General features: G+C 40.4%; 1 protein-coding gene across 1 annotated transcript in view; it reads right to left on the bottom strand.

The window, feature by feature from the left end:
• Positions 1-1,121: 1,121 nt before the first annotated feature.
• Positions 1,122-22,455, bottom strand: part of LOC26527115 (proton-associated sugar transporter A) — a 185,678-nt gene continuing 164,344 nt past the window's right edge. Inside the window, exon 8 of the mRNA XM_026983516.1 lies at positions 1,122-1,423. Coding sequence (XP_026839317.1) covers positions 1,193-1,423 — 231 coding nt within the window. The 3' untranslated portion in view covers positions 1,122-1,192. The remainder of the gene's footprint in view (positions 1,424-22,455) is intronic.

Below are 22,455 nucleotides of genomic sequence, written 5' to 3'. Positions count from 1 at the left end.
TCCAACAAGAATTATATTTATCCAATTGAATGTGTCTCGGCGAATCCTAGGTTCGTGTCTCGACTTAGCTCGTTTCTTGGTAAAAGAAGACTGGTGTCTCCACTACCCCCCGCTCCCGTAACACTACTCCCGTACTACTACCACAAAACAGGTCAAAACCGTCGATGCCGAAAATAATATAGGGATCCTCTCTCATTAAATAAAAAAAAACCGTTCATACTCAGGCAAGAGAGGACTAGGTATTTGTCAGCAAGTGGGTATATGGCCTTGGAAAACGCAATGAAAGCGAACAGGAAGCAACTGGCAGAGACCACGAACCAGGTTGCAAAGATGACGGCTTTGCTGGAGGTTTTCTTGAAGAGGAAGGCCAAGGATGTGGCATGCCCAGTCGCATTGGATGAGAATTTTTTTTAGCTTTATGGCTGAAAATAAGCTTAGGGTCCAAAGATCTATACGTAAGTAATGTATTTATAGTCTAAATGATAGTGAAACTGATTCTGTTTTTATTTTTTCTTTCAGATTGAAGCGATAACCAAACTTCTGAAGCGCAACAATTTGCCGAAGGCATTCAGGAGCGTTGTGGGGGAAGATCTCTTGTGCGCTTACTATATTGACGGCATTAACTAAAAAAAGGCTTTTTAAGCCTATTCCAAAATCTTCCCAGTTTTGATTGGCTTGTAATTTTGCAGATACATTATTTAAATATACCAGCGGAGAAGACCCTGGCCTTAAGAAAATAAAAAAATATAAAAAAACTTATATATAATAATAAATTTATATTAAATATATTATATAACTTTTTTTACGAGATTGGATCCTCTAATGTGGAAGTCGTAACTGAGGGGTCTTCAATCGTGCCTGGTTCACGGCCTATGTATGAAGTCGACATTCGTTAGGTAACGTTATGTATTCATCCTAGGTGCAAGCCAGATTAGCTACTGTAAATCCACTAGCCATTGAGTATAAAATCGGATTTCTACTTTTCATCACGAAGTGCAGAATAGCAAAAGAGTTCTTAGAATTCCCGATGAGTGAATTGAAGCCATATACTTTAAATTATTTAGTTTAAAGATTAATTATAAAGATTTAGTTTAAAGTTTAAAGATTAATTAAAGAAATACTTTTAAGTCAAAATAATATGTATCAGTTTATTATTTGTTAAAATTAATTAAGTGTTTTATTCATATTATGGTTAAAGATCTAAATACATAATTCTTGTAGCAGACAAAGCTCCACAAAAACTTAGAAAACTGGCTGTACTAATAACAGCTGTTGTAGTTCCCGATATTTTTATAATAGTTCCCATACATAAAGATAAAAGAAATTGGGCTAAGAAAACCATGCTACTTATGATAGCCACATCAGTACCCAATCCACGCAATCCTGATCCAAGTTTTGGTGCACCGTTTATATCCAATTCAAACTAAAATGAGAACGAAGAAAAATATTAAAGAAAACTATATATTATAAATGTTTTTAACATACTTTTGCCATTGGCAAAATTTTTTTTAACTTCACTTCTAAGCAGTGCTGTGCACCACTCCGCAGATGAACCTCTCTTTTGACCGAAGTGTGATGTATTTAGTGAATAAGCCGATATCTTAGGCCGGACGCCACTATAAATACAATTTTTTCGTATTGACAAACTCATAGTATTTGGGTCGTTTCATTTAGTGCATATTTCCTTAATACTTTTCTTGCTTTTCTTGCTATGATATACATAATTGTCAAAAAATATGTTCTTAAAATGACAATAATTTATAAAGGGTTTTCAACAATTGAGTTTAGTTTTCCCAACATCAGCGTGTAGTTTTACGAACCTCACATTTTATAATATTATGACCGGTCTGGTTCGACTTAGTACGACCAAAATACAGAAACTATTATTAATAATTATAATTTATAACAAAAATAAAGGTAAACAAAAAAGATAAGGTAAAAGTATTCGAAAAAAAAATCCTTCGGAAAAAATCTTTCAAGAAATGTATCTTTTGGGAACCACGTTGGGTTCCAATTTGTATGTAACGAACACGACTGTTTATCTACGCTTAAAAGCTATTTTTGTGGCCAAGGGTGGGTCTTTTGTAGACAAAACAAATATAAATATAAATATGTCGACAGAGAAAATAGACATAAAAGGAGTGATAAGAGGGATTAAGCAAGGAAAGCAACTCAGCAAGTAGTGAAATAATTATACGCTACTTTTTTTTATATCCGCCCTGCTGGAAAAGTAAGTAAAACTATCATAATCTCATTACCATTACTAACCGTATTTAATTAAAGAAATCATGGTTATTTAATTTGTTTAATTTGAACTATGGGGCATATCTCGCCTCCTAAGGGAATAATAACTTGTAACGAACTGTTATTCTTAGTTTTGCTCGCTACGAATTGCAACGGCTAGCTCAGAGAGTTTGTGTGTTAGTCCCACCAAATTTATGATTTGTGTGATTGCCCGACCAAAGAGAAGACAGAGTTTAGGTTATAACAGCTTTATTGCTGACTTCTTTAATGACAGATTCCTGGTTCTCGCCGTCGGCTGCGCGGTGTTGCTCTCTCGTTGTCCTTCCTTTGCTTCACGACCGTGTCGGCTCGAATGGGGCTTAGGATGTTATGGTGGGGAGGTGTATCGTCCGTGAGTCCGGACCACCTTGACCGACCAATGACTCCACCGACCCTTCCGCCCGTGCCAGGTTCCTGTGCGCTGCCGATGCCCTTCGTTGTCCTGCGGCGTCCTCGACCGTGGTACCGTGTTTAGGCTTGGGGCTTAGGATGCTATGGTGGGGAGGTGTATCGTCCGTGAGTCCGGACCAACTTGACCGACCAATGACTCCACTGACCCTTCTGATCGCACGTACGGCCTTCGCGTGTTAGCTGACTGTCGGCCTGTTATCCTCTTGCACGTATGACTTCCGCGTATTTAGCTGATTCTCTGTCCCGGGGTACGGCTCTTCGCGTGTTTAGCTGACTGTCTGTCGCGCGGTCGCGCCGGGACTGCGCCCGTACTCTGCCCGATTATCCTCTTGCACGTATGACTTACGCGTGTTTAGCTGACTGTCTCGAGCTGCGCCTGCGCAGTCCCTTTTATAGGCCGCGGGGATCCCGTTATTTCCTCCTTTCCTCCGTACGGCCCGCTTGGGTACAAGGTCCAACCCAGGTCCCGTTAGTTCACGGTGCGTCCTCTTTGTGCTTGTCCAAAGTCCGCACCATTACCGTTCGACCTCTGTGCCCTTGGCCGTCTTGAGTCCAAGGTCCATTATTTCCCATTTGACCTGGTTGCCCTTGACTCCTTCTATATTTCAGCCTTCTTCGCTGTTGCTAGGCAGTTCTCCAGCACCTCGATTTGTGGGGAGTTTTAATACTCCTCACAAACTTAATTTGCTTGTTTATTCAATATAGGTAACAAATTAATGCTAACTTAATTTTCATGTTTATTTGGTCTATTTTACAGTTTTACAATTTTAATTAAGTTATTTTATCGGAAAATAATTCCAGCTCGTGTGTCAACGCACATTGCTCACATGTTGCACAAATTTTTTAAAGAGGAGACACTTTGAAGGATTATAACGTTTGTTACCATTAATCGTTTCCTACGGCACATTTGATATTTTCAGAGTCCTAAGATTATTCAAATAAATATTTGGGTAAAACCAGCAGCAACCAAACTGATTAATATATACCTTCAACCAGGTTTTTACTGAAACCCAATACATTTTCCAACAGGAATTATATTTATCCAATTGAATGTGTCTCGGCGAATCATAGGTTCGTGTATCGACTCAGTTCGTATCTTGATAAACGAAGGTAGGTGTCTCCACTACGTGCCGCTCCCGAATCACCACTCCCGTATATTCCCACTACTAAAACAGGCCAAAACCGTCAAGTGGGAATATGGCACCCGAGTTAGAAAGATTTAAAGTTACTAATATGGTTAGGTTGTTCATATTATTTTTTTTTTTTTATTTTTTAGTTCGTATTTTTTCAATATGAATCGGAAATACCTTCGACACATCTGATATTTTCAGAGTCTAACAGAGACTAACCAAATAAACATTTGGGTAAAACCAGCAGCAACTGAACTGATACATATATACTTTGACCATTCTTTCGGATAGTATCCGAAATGCTCAGATCGGCATATCGTCGACAAAAGGCGATTCTAGTGAGCGCGCTCTAAACGAGTTTACTGTGATGGGAAAACCGGTACCGTTGAAGCGACTCGGCACTGAGCTTTTTACGGGCAGATCCCTTTACGACCAATTTTTAATGGCTCTAGAGAGAGATCTAGGGTCTTGACATAGACTAAACATTCAAGAACGGAGCAGATAGATATCCGAACGTGTTAACTGGGTACAAAAACAAAGGATGTATGCCGTGGAATGCCGTGGACGCTCATGTTTCAAGTGTGACAAAGAACATCACCCATTTCTACATCATGAAACCAGATCAGGAGCAGCAACCGATCCGCAATAAACTACTGTAGCTGCAGCAAGACGCGCATTGAAAGACGAACGTTTCACCCTAGCCATTTCTCAAACTGGCTTGTTAAGCCCGTTTCCGTTGTCCTCCCTCTCTCGTCGTGCTGGATGGCGCGGATTGCGCTGCTGGGTGAAGAACAATTGGTCTACGAATTGCTGTCGTAGACGAACTTAAGGTAGTAATCTCCAAAACAGTCTATCGGGCTTTCATCACAATTCCGACACACCGTTGTTCCGTTGTCCTCCCTCTCTCGTCGTGCTGCATGGCGCGGATTGCGCTGCTGGGTGAAGAACAATTGGTCTACGAATTGCTGTCGTAGACGAACTTAAGGTAGTAATCTCCAAAACAGTCTATCGGGCTTTCACCACAATTCCGACACACACGGGTCCTCGCTGGGAAAGGGTTCGCCTCTTCAAGCATTATCGGACTCCCCGGGTTGGTCCAGGGTTGGTCTCGATTAGTAGTGTAGCGGATCGTCTCAACCTAGCCATGTCTTATTGACCTTAGCTACTTGGATCGCCCCAAAGGTCTCGACGTAGCGATATTGCTCCTTGTTGACTTCCACGGTTGACTCTTTGGCGGTCCAGCTTCCACCACAGAATCCGTGGAAAAATATCGGATAAAGCATATATACAATGTTTACATAACGGCAGATTAATTTTTGGCCGTGATTCGAAGATTTTTGAGTCGGCTTGGAAAATGATAGACCATTCATTGCGTCAATGCCACCCAATTCATTACGGTCGGAAAAGGCATAATCTCAAATTATTTAGCACTGCAGTAAAAGACTGGTGGATTTTAATTTCATACCTCAACGGTCGGGAACATTTGAAGGCCTTTGGGAAGAGGCTGTAAAAACGACTGTTGTCGTTGACATTTAAGGAGCTCAATACCGTCATGATTGAAGTGGATTGCTCCAACTTCCGACCAATCACACCTATGTCGCCCAACTCTAAGGACTCATCTGCGCTTACTATAGGGCATTTTTGATTGGTGAGCCATTGAACCTTATCATGGCATGGACGACCATGTACGATTAGTAGACAAAAAAACTTCACCGTTTTTTTTTTTTTTTTGCACCGCTTTTGAAAGAACAGCTATCTGTACAACGTCCTTCCAGCTCCATTGGTGAAGCGCCGGTTACAAAAGACATGCCAACACAAAAAAGAGAGTTAAGTGTCAACTATTATGACACAGTTTACCAACCAACATGGAATATTTAAAGAAATTTAAACAACAATCTGAATGGGACGAATTATATCTTACCCAGAAAAGAATAGTGAAACTAAAGGGGACAGAGTCAACTCAATACAGCATCATCAAGTAACAGCCTATGGCGCAATATTAACTATGGCGCAATATCACTGTAAGACTGAGCATTATGGTCGGTAACATTTAATCACCTAGCGAGTGGTCTAATACAAAAAGAAGTTTATAAAAACTGCTAACCCAAAATATTTATCATTACGATTTTGAAACTTATTGGGAAGTTTGAATAAACAAATGCAAAGTAAGAGAAAAAAACAAATATTCCGAGCGTATAAATCGAATCGTAATTTCCGAAATGTGAGCCATCTTCAAGCCTATCTGCAAATCAGAAGGACTGGGGCGATCATTTGAATAGAATTCTTCGATTCAGCATATGGTAACTTGCGGCTCTACATACTCCTTGTTAAGGAAGTTGGACCTGTTAGATAAACATTCTTTGATGTTTTATCGACAGGACTCGGTTGAGTTAATAAGAAAGAAAGCGAATAAGCAGACGCAGAAAGCCCATGAGATCAACGAAAAACTTTGTAAACAAAATTGCTATCAGACAAGATATAACCTTTAACAGGTTAGAAGTTCCTACTACGAACATAAGAATTTCTAGTTTAATTGATTAAGACAATATGTCACTTCACTTGTTCTTTTGCCTAAATTGGCTGCATGATTAGAACTAACGAAAAGAAATAACCGGAAAAGTGCCGTCGAGATTCAAAATCATTAAGATAACCCAAGTTATTTTTGTAAAGCCCAACTCATATGTCTTTCAAGAGGAAGGGAAAAAAAGTGGAGAACCAAAAAAATCTACGAAAAATGTTAACCGTGTTATAAATGTTAAAGGGAAAAATGTTGGAGCCGGGAAAAATTTAAAGAAAAGAAAAGCTGGAGAAATTAATTCAGTTAAGTGTATAGATTAAATCGATTGTTTTTTTCTTAGTTACGTGGAGTTGAGTGAAAATGATGAGCCGAGGCAATGTGAGTGAGAGTGATTGAGTTGGTTTTGTTAATTTGAGTGATTTTTTTTGTGTCTATCGCGGCTACTGAACCTCGGTGAAGAATTAATTTTTTTTTTATCGATTTTTCTTTTTATTTGTTTTATTTAAAAAAAAAGTGACAATTCAGTGCGCCAAAAATGTCGAGGGATTTTTTTTTCCGCAGCATTTCAGGTTCTCCAGTAAAGCACTTTCTTCGAAGATCGCAGCTGAACTTAGTATGGTGAGCGAAAAATTCGATTTTTTGTATATGACTCTACCCATCATTGGATTTATACAAGGAAAAAAAAGAGCTCATTCAAACAAAAAAAAAAAAAGAATGGGATAAATTCTAATTTTCAAAAATCCCTTGATCCACCGTGACATGGATCGCTAAGACTCCTGGACCCAGAAGGGGCCGCCCAAAAGAAATGATAAGTAAATTTATTTACAGGGCAGCAGGGCGGGGTGTCACTTCGCGAAGGCGAAGTGTTTTCGAAGTGTTGAGAATTTTGCAGTCTGGGGTCCCCAAGTGAGGAAAAAATGTATCAAAAAACCCCTTTTTTTTTGTGTTTCTGTTATCTTTCGGGCTAAGATAGGTAGTAGCTCATCCCTCTTTATTTACCTTGTCATATTCAAGCGATTTCTTTTTTTTTAATTTATAATGATTACGCAGCACGAAAGAAGTAGCAAAGACCTACACCAGTCGACGATATTCGCGTGAGCGGTTCTTTCGAAGTCAAAATCTAGATGCTATATGTTTAATGTTCCTTACATCAAAGACCGCTGCAATGAATCGACCGCCGAACTTGAACTACGAAGCACAGTGCAACCAACCTACGATTTTCGAACCGAAACTGATGGTCTTAGGCTGTGGAAAGTTTTGAAAAAGTTTCACCGTGATGAAAGACACCGCGATGTGGTGTCTTGCCAAAAAAAACTCGCTCTAACTTTTCTTCAGCTGAACACACCACGGCAACAGTGAATGCACAAATAAAAAATTCTGGATAATTGTAGAAATGATGTTAACGACCAGCACAACCACAGCCAAGTAGATACATCATGTCACGCTTTCCTGGAGCAAAAAACAGCGCACGGCTATTAAAGTCACTGAACAAGTGGATTTTCAAAAAGCCATCAAAAGCGATCACACCCGGTATATCCATCACCCCACGCAAAAACCTAAGCAAAAATTGGTGAACCAAAAAATAAACACCATATAAGCACCCAAAAAAGCCCAAAAACGACCTTTACTAAACTAAGGTGACATTTTAGACAACAAGCCCTCCACTTCCAGACTTCGTACCAGCCCGATTAAAAGCGAAAACGACGATATAAAAAGCGACCATATTGAAACCTACAGTCAACAAATCAACAAACAAGACCCACAGAATTTGACCGTAAGCTAAGAAGCCAAAGTTAAGATAAATCTGTAATATCTAAGGCCCTTAAGGCCAAGGATAAAACCGGAAAGACCTATTAAAGACCTTCCAAATCCAAATTCTAGAATATCGATAGAAAGTGGGGAAAAAAATAATAAATCGAAAGAGAACTTAAGTCTTTTTTAAAAAGTGTGGGCGTGACAGTTTTGCGAGGTTTGTGGGCGTTAGAGTGGACGCTGCAAAAAGTTTTTGGCAAACTTATAGAAATTTGCAAGATATATAAAAAAATTTAAAAATTTCACATTTTTCCAAAGTGTGGGCGTGGCAGTTTTTATTCTCCCTTCCGCCCTTTTGTCTTTTGAATTTCGCGATTATGTACAAAGCGCTACAGAGCTCGTATCTGGCAATACTATACATAATTTGAAAGGTCTTGACATAACCTACAAAACGACGCTATGCATGATTAATTTGGATATTGCGTTCAACACTTATAGACGTGTAAACATGGAGTTCACTAACGCCGAAATTCGCGATATTTTAATATTTTCCTTCGTTAAAGCAAATCCGCTAGAGAAACGTTCCGTGAGATTGATGGTGTTTTGGGGGATGGTACTCTATCACTTCGAACCGCGGAGGAATGGTTTTTACGATTCAGAGCCGGTGAAAATGACACCATGGATAAGCCAGCCGGCGGAATACCTGAGACGACAAATACCGATCAAATCATGGAATACATCGAGTTAGACCGGCATGTGGCATCTCGTGACATCGCCCAGGAGATGGGAGTTAGTCACCAAACCATTTTAAACCATCTGCAGAAGGCTGGATACAAAAAAAAAGCTTGATGTTTGGGTGCCGCATGATTTGACGCAAAAAAACCTTCTGGACCGAATCAACGCCTGCGATATGCTGCTGAAACGGAATGAACTCGACCCATTCTTGAAGCGGATGGTGACTGGCGACGAAAAATGGATCACATACGACAATATCAAGCGAAAACGGTCGTGGTCGAAGGCCGGTGAATTGTCGCAAACAGTGGCCAAGCCGGGATTAACGGCCAGGAAGGTTTTGCTGTGTGTTTGGTGGGATTGGAAGGGAATCATCCACTATGAGCTGCTCCCATATGGCCAGACGCTTAATTCTACCATCTACTGCGAACAACTGGACCGCTTGAAGCAGGCCAGAAGCGTCCAGAATTGGCCAACAGGAAGGGTGTAGTGTTCCACCAGGACAACGCCAGACCACACACTTCGTTGATGACTCGTCAGAAGCTACGGGAGCTCGGATGGGAGGTTTTATCGCATCCACCATATAGCCCGGACATAGCGCCAAGTGATTACCACCTGTTCCTGTCCATGGCGAATGCCCTTGGTGGTGTAAAGTTGAACTCAAAAGAGGCTTGTGAAAAGTGGCTGTCCGAGTTCTTCGCAAATAAGGAGGGGGGCTTCTACGAGGGAGGTATTATGAAGTTGCCGTCTAGATGGAAACAGATTATCGAACAAAACGGCGCATATTTGAACTAGATCCGATCACTGTAACACTTTTTATAAAGCATTGAATAAAGAGCAAAAAAGCGGAAGGGAGATATTTGTCAACCTATTATATATACATGTATATCGTCACGAGAGCGGGAAATGGTTATTTTCAAATCCAAGTTTTCATCCACCGCATATATATCAAGCTTTCGGGTGGTGTTTCCTATTTCACACTGAACACTACTTAGTTGAGAACGTGACCGATGCAACTAGGAATTGGGATAATGTCTACGAAATTCTTTACGATCTGTAATGCTATACGGGGAGCCGGTATCCAGCTATATACCCATTTCATATCCATTGATCTGCATTAGAATTAATTTCTTAATATTTCTCTAACCTGATCAAAAAATACACTGATGCAACGCTGGAACTTGCTGACTTTCCTATGCTTTTGTTTCCGTGAGGTGGGTTGTACAAAAGGGCGTCATTCCAGTTGTAGATTATTTCATAAGCAGCTGTAGAAGTTATTGGTCGATCCTTTCTCTGGCTCCCATGCTGCTCTCATTTCGCATTGATGTGGATGTGAATGACAGCAAAATAGCCTTTATTTTTGACAGATCTGATTTTGTTCATTCTGCGTCTACAATATATCCCAGATATTTAGTTTGACTGTAGCAGAATTTACTTAGTTCCACGGTGATTGTCAGCTTGGTGCTTCTAAAGCAGTCACTGACCTGCCGCATCATATTTAAATGCTCTTCGCCCTTGTGGGCGAACAAACCAGTTAATCCTCTAGGTATACAAAGCAACGTTTGCGTAAAGAAGCCTTTCCATCAAATGCACATTCCCTGTGCAGCGTTGCATAGCCCAAATGAAAAATTGTTGACGAGTTTGGAATTTTAATGCATGGTAGACTTAAATTTATACAGTATATTAAACACTTTCTTGAAGCACTATTATTATCATTCAAACTCACATCCAAATATTGGGAATGGATCTTCAAACTAAAAAAAAAAAAACAAGATAGAATGCTTAGAATGTTTATCTGCGTTTCATAAAACCGGTCTGACACGGTTGCTGCTAATAAGGAGTGGCAACATTTTCAAAAAGCTTGGGGATAGCAGAGAATTTGGAGATTCCGCTGCAATTGCATCCAATTTATTACCTTTTTTATGGCTTTTTAAAGATCACAAAGGACTCCATCCAATTATGTGGGAACTGTGAAGATTACAGAGAATGGTTTCAGTAGCGGCTTGCTCAAGGCTTATGTACAGAGCCGAAGTACACAGCCACAGACGGGCTTAACACGCTGAAGATCGTAATCCAGTGAGCTTTCGGTTACAGTGGAACACAATATTAAAATCGACATTGATACCGTGTAACCCTACAGGGTTGTTCGGAATGAGGTTTTTTTTTTTTGATTGTTTATTAAGGCATACCGGGAAATCTTGGAACACCTTTGTGACCTTTTTCTCTATTAAGTACTATGGGTTTAGCAAATTTAACAATAATTACATAACAATCACAGATAACAAATAAAATTTATGATAAGCGTAAGCTTCTGCTGACCTCTCGGTTGCCTTCTATTGAGCCTCCTTGGTGGGCGAGATCTGTTTAGAACGCTGGCAAGCCGATTTCTGTGGCGCTCCAGCCTGTCAATGTATGTCGATACATTGGTTTATTTCGAGTGCTGGTTTATTTCGTCAAATACCGTCGCGACTTTGAGGTCTCTGTGCAGGGTGGTGTTTCGCACAAGCCACTCGCAGACGGTGATGAGTCTTGAGACCTTGTTTTGTATAGCCTGGATTTGGCACCCGTACTTTCAGTTTGGTGCTATAATCTGTTTGTAAATTGTCAACTTGTTGGAGAGTGACAATGTACTGCGCGAACAGAGTAGCCAGTAGTGCTTCGCCCCCTTAGCACGTAAGCGTGTTCTGATGGCAGTCACATACTTGTCAAATGTGAGTCTGCGATCCAGCAGCACTCCAAGGTACTTTGCTGCGTTCGGCTGTGGTACGTGGGCTTCCTCGATATGGACGGTCATTCTCCGCTTTAGAGTATAGCAGACGTTGGTAGATTTACTGCTATTGATGCCGATGTTCCAACGTCTTGCCCATACCGAGAACCGATCTGCATCGGGACCTGAAGGACGCACACGTCATCGGCAAATGTGGCCAACATAGATTTCCTGTATAGGCTTACATCTGGCTGTGGCATGTCGTGACTATACAGGCAGTAAAGCAGGGGACCACACTACCTTGTGGAACTCCAGCTGCCACATTATGTTCAGTGGAAATATGGAAGCAGGTAGCGTCTGTTTGATTTTTAGTTGGAGTCCAATGTGCCAGACTCGATCAAACGCTTCTCGAATGTCCAAGAAGAGGCTGTTACAATATTCCTTATTGTCGTAAGCAGTCAGAATTTGCTCGACGACCCGATGGAGCTGCTCGACAGTACAGTCGCCAGCACGAAAACCGAACTGGTGCCCAGGGGTAATCCCCTGGGCTTCCACGATCCTTACATTCCGGGCAGTAATCAGTCTCTCAAACACCTACGAAATTGAAGGGAGAAGACTGATCGGCCGGTAGGAGGCGGGTTTCCTTTCCGGCTTGCCAGGCTTGTGGATCATGGAGATTATCCCGAGCTTCTACTGATGAGTGAAGTATTGCAACCTCACAATAGCATTAAAAACCAACGCTATGTAGAGGATCGCATGACTGGACAGTGCCTTCAATGTGGCGTTGCAGATAACGTCCTGTCCTGGTGCTCTGTTGTTACTCTGGCTCGCAATGACATCGGCTATCACGCAAGGTTCAAACGGCGGGATTAGTAGATTCATTTGAAGCGCTTGGGTTAACTGGTCCTGAGTCTCTTCAACCTGTTGCAGGCTGGCAAGATTGAATAGTTGAAATCGCTCGGCGACGTGCGCAGCGAATACCTCCGCTTGTCCCAAGTCGGTCCGACACCATTTCCCGTTACTATTGACTAAAGGCGCCTTCTTCGTGCAACGCCTTTTGATAGCGCGCGTGGCCTTCCAGGGTGAATGCGTCGCTTCACTTTCGACTTTAGTGTTGGAAGCCTTTCATCGAACCATGCGGATTTGTGCAGCACCAACGCGCAACGGAGCCGACTCAGCGCTCGATTCCATTCCGTCCTGTCCAGCTGGTGGCTTGTCATCCACCTAGTGCGTAAGCGCCTCTTCTCAGCTATGAGCAGCAGGATCTCCCTGGTTATTGGGATTCGATCTGCCGCAGACTGCCGAGATATGCTGCGAGTTGCCAATCTAGCTACTGTATTTATGGTGTTGGTGAACAGATCAATTGCATCATCAACGTTCTGTTCGGAGTTTAAGGCAGTGTTGAGGGGCAGAGTGGATTGCGATTGGAATATCTCCAGGTTAGTGCCCCTAGTGATTAGCCGCTCCATTTCAGGGTAGCATATTGCCCCCGCATCCAGCGTAATTACCAGAGATAGGTGGTCGGAGCCAAGTTCAACAAGCGCACTTATGCTAGCGTGGATGCCCAGCACACCCCTTGTCAGCGCAAAATCAATGTAGCATGAAGAGCCTCTACTGCCGTACGGGTATCTTGTTGGTCCTCTTGTTGCTAGCGAGTTCACCTCCGAGTTTAGGACGAGATTCGCTAGTACTAGGCCTCTTTGGTTGCTCCTTCCCGCACCCCAGAGCCAGTGGGACGCATTCCAATCGCTCGCAATGATGAATCTAGTCCGAAACTCTTCCAGAATGCCCTTGAACTCGTCCGTAGTCCATGCAAAACTCGGGGGGCAGTATACCGCTCCAAAGCTTATAGGGCCAAGTGCTGTTTCGATAGCCGCCGGCGCAAGTTGCACCTTGTAAGTGGCTATTGGTGTTAGCGGGAAGTGGGCTAGATCATGATAGCTGCCTCGTCTTTGGCGTTGCCAGCACTCAGATCATTGGCAGTGTAAGCTGCATAGCCGAATAACTTGGGTGTCTCTGCCCCCTAGCAGTGTGTCTCGCTGCGCAGTAAAACATCGATTTCGTGACGTCCTACGATGCACTCCACTTCAGGCAACTTCATGGATACGCCGTCGGCCTTCCACACTAGGATGCACAGCGGCATCATTATGGGGCTCGCTGTGCATGGAGGGCAGTGACCAGATTAGGAAACTGTCCCTGCTGCTGTGTCTGTTGTTGCTGCTGATTTAGCAACATCATCATGATCTCCATCTGTTTTTCTTGGAACGCCCGGAGGGAGTTGATGCTATCACTTGTTGGTGTCCATCGGATGCTCTCCCGTCGCCCTTTGTCGGCTGCGGCTCCGGTTGTTACAGTGCTGTTGGGTCTGCTGCTGGTGCTGCTTTGCTACGGCTGCATAGGAGACAACTTTTGGCAAACTTCTCTCAGTGCCTTCGGTTTTGCTTCCAAGTCCACTTTTGGGCCTCGAGCGTTGTATATACTCCAGGTACTTGGTGCAGCCCGAATAGTTGGCTGGGTGCTGTTTACCACAGTTGTAGCAAGGGTACTCTCTTCCTCACTGCGTGGTCGAGTGCAATCCTTGGCAGGATGCTCTCCACCGCACTTCACACAGATATGAGCTTTGCGGCACTATTTGGCCGTGTGACCAAACTGCTTGCATCGATGGTTTCAAAAGACTCGCTTAAAATTATGCTATTGATTTCTAATTACATTGTGTTACCCTTATAATTTTGTTTCCTTCGATTTTTATATTATCAATTGGATTTTGGCTATTTTGTTTAAAAATGGCTTGGGTTAAGTTTAAGGACACGATTGTGTTTGGTTCTATGTTACTATTTCATCCGTGTGCTCTAGTTTAAAATTACAAATTAGGTTTAAGACACATTCATTATTTATTTCTTTGTTTTCGGAATTGTATACTTTATTTGCTCTTTCAAAATTTGATTGTGTGTCTGTGTAATCTAACTGATAGCCGTTGGAGTCTGGATAAGGGATTATTTTAATTGTGTTTATTAGTGAAAAGTTAATGGGTATGTGGGATATGATTAATAATTGGTTATCATTGTAGTTAATCCAAGTGGATGTTTAATGTTTAAAATATTTTGGCTCTTCACATTCTCAAGATTGTCGTAGCTTAGTAATTTGGGATTAAACAGTCCGAGTCTTGAAAGCTGCATTGTCGTTTCCAAATCTTTTATGTATTCTGTAACCTGCATGAGTTCGAATAAAATAGTGTTAATAATGGTGTTGTCATTTTCATCATACTTTACCTTTTGCATTCCGTCATTTATCGATCGTATAGCATCGTTGAGTTCATGTAATTGTACAGAGCTATGGGCGTTTGTGTTAAGTTTATCTTGTATTTCTACTCGACCATTTTCATCAAGTATGTCAAATGGATAATTAAAAACTGAGCCCACAACGTTAATATGTTCCCGTTTATTTCTATGTTGTACGGTTATTTCGGCTAGTTCTCTTTTCATTTTATTGTATTAAAACTTGTCCTACGGTGCATGGTAGTCGGTACGTAGCCTTTGCTTAAAATAATCAGCTACGATGTTTATTCCAGTTAAGTTGATTCTCAAACAATGACTTTCATTATTGAATGGTATCTGGACTGATTTATCAGAAAAAAGAAGGTAGCCGTGGTTAATTTGAATTTGCTGTCCATGAACCTCTGTAATCATCATAACGCCCACACTTTTGAAAAATGTTGTGATATATTTTAATTTTTTTATATATTTTGTAAATTTCTAGAAGTTTTCCAAAAAACTTTTTGAAACACCCACTCCAACGCCCAGAACTGTCACGCCCACACGTTTAAAAAAAGTTGTACAATTTTTGTTTTCATTTTTTGTATATATATATATACAAATATATATATTGTAAATATATATATGTATATTTTGTATATATATTTTTTGTAATATATCTTGTAAATTTCTATAGATCTGCCAAAAAAACTTGTTTATCTATCAAATATTGTTTAGCTTTTTCTCTGGTCATAGTATTGTAAAATATTTGAGTGATGTGTTTTTATAATGAGTTGTGGTCCTTTCAAAAGTATTACTTGTCTGTTAAATGTATTTAGAGGTCTTTCTGTAATACAAATTGAATTATTATTGTCCTCTTAAACACTATGTTGGGGTTGTTAATTCAAGTATGTCTCCTCAAGTTTTATTCTGGATAGGGCGTCCGCCACGCAATTTTTTTTACTTTTAAATACTTATTGTCAAAGTCAAATTCGGAAAATTTTACTCTTCATCGAGTGAGTTTTGAATTTGGGTCTTTCATACGGTACAACCGTTCAGCTCAGTGGCTGATGGTCACTAGATATTTCAAAGTGTCTTCCAAGAAGGTAGTGTCGAAAAGTCGCCCATACAATTACTAAGAGTTCCTTTTCAATTGTGTTGTAGGTTGTGTCATGTTCATTAAGCGTTCGGCTGGCTATGTCTGCAAAGTTTGGAATGGACATACAGTAGTATCCTGTCAGCATAAGAAAAGCTTTTATTTCTTTTGTTTAGAGGATTTTCGAATAGCTTTAATATTTCAAGTTATTATTATTTGGTTTTATACCGTCTGGTGTAGGGAGTGTCCCAAAAATGTGATTTCGTGCTTTAAAAACTCACACTTGTCATGATGTAATTTAAGGTTGCCTTTTGCCATCCAGGGATGTCGAAAATATAATTATGTCGTCCAAGTACACAAGACAATGCTTATTTTTGTGTGGTCTCAAAATGTCATTTATGCTCCTTTGAAAGATAGCTGGTGCGTTTTTTAATCCGAATGGCATGCATAAGTATTCATAATGACCGTACTTGATGGAAAAGCTAAATCTGGATCCATTTCGATCTGGTGGTATGTCTTTTCTAGGTTTTCTAAAAATTCGTCCAGCTTTGGGATTGGGTGTGTGTCTCCCACAGTGATATCATTTAATTTTTGGTAGTTTATTACAATTCTGAATTTCGGTTTGCCTATTGCATCTTTTATCTTTGGGACTATTGTAAGGTGAGTAAGTGGTACGTATATTACACTAATTTAGCATGTCTTATATTTGGCTTATATCTTAGAAGTGATGTAAGCTTTTTTTGTTCCGCTTTGTCTTCGATTAATTCGTATTTCTTAATGTAAAGAGTGTAAAGAGGTTTTCCAAGGCTTGTGGCTGAAAATTTTTAGCTTGTTCTACATTGGGTTCTTGGTTGTCATTGTGGGTCTCATCTGTATTAATTTGCTGAGGCAGTTGTGTTGTTCGTGAACTTTTGGTTGTTTTTGTCGATTTGATATTGATACTCCTGATAGTAGTCCGGATGGTCGTAAGTTGGATAGTAAGACCGGTAAAAAGGAATATATTGCTGATAAGGAGCGCTTTCTTGATAAAACCTTTCATCCATACTTATTAAAGTCTGTCCATTGTAAGATGGTCATGATCGCCTTATTGGTTGGTTGGGCCCATGGGAACTCAAATTAAGTAGTGATTGTTGATTTTGATATTGGGGTTGTTGTCTAAAGCTATTCTGATCAGATGCATTGTTTTGATGGATGTTAAAAATTGGTCGATGTCTAAAGTTTGCATGTCGGCTCGGTTGAAAACTATTGTTTGTATTGGGGTGATAGGGTGATTATTAATTAGTGGTGTTTGATAAACTTGTGGGGCTGGATATGAATTATTAATTGATGATTAATTGGTGTTTGATAAATTGGTGGGGGGGATATGGCACCGGTGAGTTATAATGTTGTAGGAAGTTGTAGGTAGTTGTTTTTAGGTAGTTGTTCTTGTACGGTTTATTTGTTCATACATACCTTTCTCTTGTAAAGGGTTTATAAGTGATCGCAAATCTGGTATTCTGCGGTTATTTATTCTTAAATACATGTGTGTAGGTAATTTTTCAATAAGGGATTCTATTCTTAAATATAGTTTTTTCTTCATGTTTTTGTTCTAATACAATCTTACTGGTAAGTGTTTGTCTGCAGTTTTCTGCTTCCGAAATTCCTCCATAAGAACGTTGGGGCCAGGGGGTCAGGTCTGTTTTTATGAATCTTAGATTGCATCTTATTTATTTATTTTCTTCAATATTGTTTAATTTAATTTTTCACTTATTAATTTATTATTATACCCTTTACTCGTAGACTAAAAGGGTATCATAGATTCGTTGAATACTATGTAACAGACAGAAGGAAGCGTTTCCGGCCATATAAAGAATATAAGTTAAGACATTTAGTGAGTAAACTTGAGTCGGTATAAGTCTTGGGTGTTTATTGGATCACCCCAGAGTATTTATACGCAAATTCAGCCCGGGATTGTGCCTGGTTCCCGGTATGGTGAGATATGTTGTTTTTGCTAGTGTCAGCACGTTGCTGGATGAGCGGTCGGCTTGCCGGCCGCGGTTTACTCTAGTTGGATAAGTTTTTTAGTTTTGCTTTGACCACTAATTCAAAAAAGAGCACGAGCTCATAAATCGAAACTCCAGCGATTCGCCCTATATCTTTTTATTATCAGGCTATCTGAGTCAGGCCAGAAGCCTTCGTAATCATTCTAATTCTACATTTGGATCTACAACCTGCAATCCCGTGCAAAGTCAGTTGCGTTGGAAACCATAACTCCCGTATAATCGCCAGGCCTGCCAATCAATGACTGCTGCTTTTTTCATTTTTGAATATATTTTGTAAATTTATAAAGATTTCCCAAAAAAAAAAGCAACAAATTTAAAGTTTTTTTTTTTTTTCATTTTAATTTTTTTCCCAATTTCTACCGATATTCCAGAAAATGTTGAAATTTCTCGTTCGCACTTCACCTAGCTGCGTAACGGGTATCTGATATTCGGGGAACTCGACTAAAGCATTCTCTCTTGTTATTCTTCTTAGTCTATCTTAAGATACATTTTAATTTTCACAAAGGTTGCACTATAAAGTTTGTTTTTTCGTTGGGTTTTGAGGTAACCAATTGGATTCAGGTTCCTGATTCAGGTTCGTTGTTGACACTGCGTTACACGGTTTCGCGTTATTATCGAGGTTTTTATTAACACTTAAATTGAACTAAAATTTACCGCATGGGTATCTAAACGAGTGAAGTTTTTTTTCTTTTTAGGATAGGGATTCCATAGAATTAACACTATCACGACCGTCTGCGCAAGTTACGTTTACTTGCTCATACCGTCCTAATAGACTAAGACCAACGCTGAAATCGAATCTTTGACAAATAAAAGAAACCGGGTTGGATTTCCATTATTTATTCTTTAACATTCAGCTTAAGACTAAAAGTCAAATGTAAGTAAAATTGTAAGTAAGCTTCAGTGCTTTAAGAATATGTAATGCATTGCTTTCAGATGCTAAAGTTGAAGAGAGCTTCAGAGAGAGCTGCTTAGGTAAGGCTTTAAGATTTGTTTACAAGAATGATAAAGTGATTTTGTCAAACGATTATTAATAAGGACGCTTACAGCGCAGATGGTATGCAGTATGGAAAACTTTTAGGTAATATATCATTTATTATTTTGTGAAATAATTTAAGTCGCCGGTTTGGGTGGCGTAAATACTACATTATATATCTATGCCTCAGAGTTGTCATTAAATGTGAACGGCTACTGTTCGTAATCCTCGCCGTTGAATTTGAGTTATTCTGGCAGTTACAACGAAGATAAAATTAAGTTAAGTTCTGTGAGTACCTTAATGTTAATACCTGTAAGATGTTTATCATGAAGTAAGTCCCACAATGGGCCCCTAAGTTTTGTTGTAGATGGGTAAGAGCAGGAAATATATATTGTCTTAACAGGTAGGGAGAGTAAACCCGAAGATCAACATCACCTCAGTTCTTCTAAAAATGTTTTTTTTTTCTTATTCAAACATTCCATTGACTGGAAGCAAAGTAAAGCGAATCTACATTATCTTCAGAATCTAAGTCATTATAGTCATAGTCATAGTCATAGTCATTGTATAGAAACGTCATTATTTATTCAACGTGAAACATCGGAGATTCTAATCTAATTGATTTGGCGTAACCGACCCCCTAACCTTTTCCCGGTGCTAAAGTGATCCCGTAGGGCAGAGTATGCACCACACGGTATCCACTTCACCGTGTTCGTACCAGAATAAATGGTCCCTAACGTTCGGCTACCAAAGCAACGCTAACCACTAAGCTAATAAAATGCTAACTGCAAATTATCATCCGAATCTAATTGATTAGCTATTTTAAAGAGCAAGATGACGATTTATAATGTAGTGGTTATTACATGTATATTTGCATTAATGCGCAAATGCATAGGTGATTGACAAGACAGACTTAATTGCAGAGCGAATAGCAGAACGTACGTGTACTGGTCCGGGCGGCTCCATAACTTCCAGGAAGAATCTCAACGACTAATCCTAAAGGTAATATCGTAGGTGGCCAGCTTTCGTCCTTAACGAGGCCCAAGTCATTTACAACTAGAGCAGACTTGGGATTGTGCCACTTGAATCAATGCAGCAGCAAGGTAAAATATTGATCCTTCCTTTGGAACCACAACATCTGATGCAGCCTGCGCTGCAAGCCATCTAGGCGATTGAAATTCAAGTTCGTCACATCTGAATCGATAAACGTCACATCTGACTCGATAAACGATGAAGGCGAACCACCATTCAAAAAATTAACTGGAGTTAAAAATTCGTGATCGGCAGGGTCGAGAATGAACTACCGCAGAAGGGCTCTCAGCTCGTTGAAGGTGAAAATTAAAAGGTAAATTTTTATAGCAGCCTTGTACTCAAATGATTTTTGTTGGTTTGCTCGCCATGAGATTCGTGCAGCTAGCTCAGAAGATTTTGCGAGTTCGTCCCATCGAATTTATATTAAACTTGATCACCCGGCAAGCAGTAATACACCTTGCAAATCTCGTATCTCGTGTTACACTTTGTATGATTAGTCCGCCGCTTCGGTGATTATTCTACTTTGGTGATCCTTGCACCCGCTGTCACGCGTGATTGTTGAGGCAACTGCCATGCTAGCCGCAACCTCCTGTCCCGTGCTCTGTCCCGGCCGGTCTCGCCAAACGTCTGTTAAGTGTTCACTGACGCTCCGTGCATTCGCCCGGCGAAACAACAACACGCGGGGCGCCACGACTGCTATGACAGGTCGCACCTGCTGAGCTCCCACGAACGCTCCGAAACGCTGCGATCATGCTTCTTGTTGACTTTCACGGCTGTATCTCCTTGCTTACTGGCTTCAAGTTGTTCACTTGTGTCCTGGATCTCCTTGACTGTATAATTTTCAGCGCACGGCCTGCTTATATAGGCCTCCTTTAACCGTTATTCCTTGATGTCTCCAGTCTCCTGGTCGAAAGTCCTTTTTTCTGGTCCAAAGTCCAGGTTGGTACTGTTGCTTCCTAGAAATCGAGAGACACTCTCTGTTCTTCTATTGCCTTGCTCTAATTCGTGTCGACTCACTCTCGTCCTCCAAATTCTCCTTCTCGAAACTCTGTTCCTCCAGACTTTCGTTCTCCAATCGATCTCCAGACTCTGTGTCTCTTTTTCTACAGACTCTGTTTCTCCAAAACCTATTTCTCTCACCGCCATTACTACACGCTGATTTGTTGCGTAACTGGTAACAGGCAGGCCATCTTCCGCAGTAGACTTCTGCATTTATGCGGAGTTTTAACTACCACTACAGCTCAAGCAACTCGTTCTTCGCTCCAACAAGTTAGTTGCATTGTCGAGGGCAAGCAAACTATATGACTTTACTATTCCATAGGTTTGTAAGAACTAAATGTCATACCACAAATGAATGCGCTAAACCAGAAGCAAAATATATGACTTTACTATTCCATAGGTTTGTAAGAACTAAATGTCATACCACAAATGAATCCGCTAAACCAGAAGCAAAAATTAAACAGTGTTTCTTTTAATATCAGTGACAGTGAGCCTGTATTTCGAACACGCAACAATATTAGAGTCCCAACAATATTAGAGTCTTGGACAAAGCTTAGGTATTGGCTTCACCATTAATAATGCGGTTGGCGGTCCCTGAGCCAAGAGCGGGGACTCGTTAAGTGCGATGGGAACAGCGGCGCGAGAAAGAATATCTTCCGGGATTTAAGCAGAAATGTAGCGCCATTCCATTATGGCAGTCCAACATAAAAGTCACCGTGAATAATCTCAGCTTCCTCTGGTAGTGTAGCTGCAAAGCTAAATGGTGGTGTTGTTCTTTTTCATGATTCTTGGAACTGGGAACTTGAATCTTCTGTCGGAACTGCTGACATATGTCCCAGATATAAGTTCTTCCTAAGTAAAGCCTTGTATTGGGCTTTGACTTCGAGACGATGCTGTAGTTTTTTTTTACGGAAAAAGCACACGGAGCGCACGGCTACGGCTATTGATACGAAAATGTATACAGACTTATTATAGTCAAATAAAATTAAAAATAAAATATTTATTAAACCGGGACATAGTTTGTTATATTCCTTGGAAACACTTTCTCTTCTTTAGTTAGAATACATTTAGAAACATTCAATATAAGCTTTCCTGGTAATTGATTGTATCCAGAAACATTACTGTGTAGGGTTGTAATATAAATATATTATATTGTAATATAAATATTATGGAATATTGTATCGGAAAACTTCTAGAAACTTCAGGGAAGAATGAAGCCTTTCAGGAAATGCATCCATAAGTTTTCACGGAGTGCTTACAGATGCGTTGTACGGGAAGAAGGTTTACAAAGTGATTGCTTAAGGAGTATGAAAAGAGTCTTAAGCCTGGCAAAATGGATTAGTAACTTTCCTTCTTGTGAAACACCTTCCACTCGTAAATGATTTATAAAAAAACGCATTTCGAAACCATTCCACTTTTTCATGCGTTTTAAAAATTTCACCCTGTTTGCATCAGCGGTAACAGTTCCAGAAATTCCAGCTATGGCAACAGCAACAAAAAAGCAGGCGACTCGGAATTAGGTTTCTGGGCGG

The sequence above is a fragment of the Drosophila erecta genome, unplaced genomic scaffold (genome assembly GCF_003286155.1).
Source record: "Drosophila erecta strain 14021-0224.00,06,07 unplaced genomic scaffold, DereRS2 tig00000305-arrow-arrow-pilon, whole genome shotgun sequence".
Classification (NCBI taxonomy): Eukaryota; Metazoa; Arthropoda; class Insecta; order Diptera; family Drosophilidae; genus Drosophila; species Drosophila erecta.
Note: the sequence above shows the minus strand (reverse complement) of the source record. Positions and strands in the feature narration are given on the sequence as shown.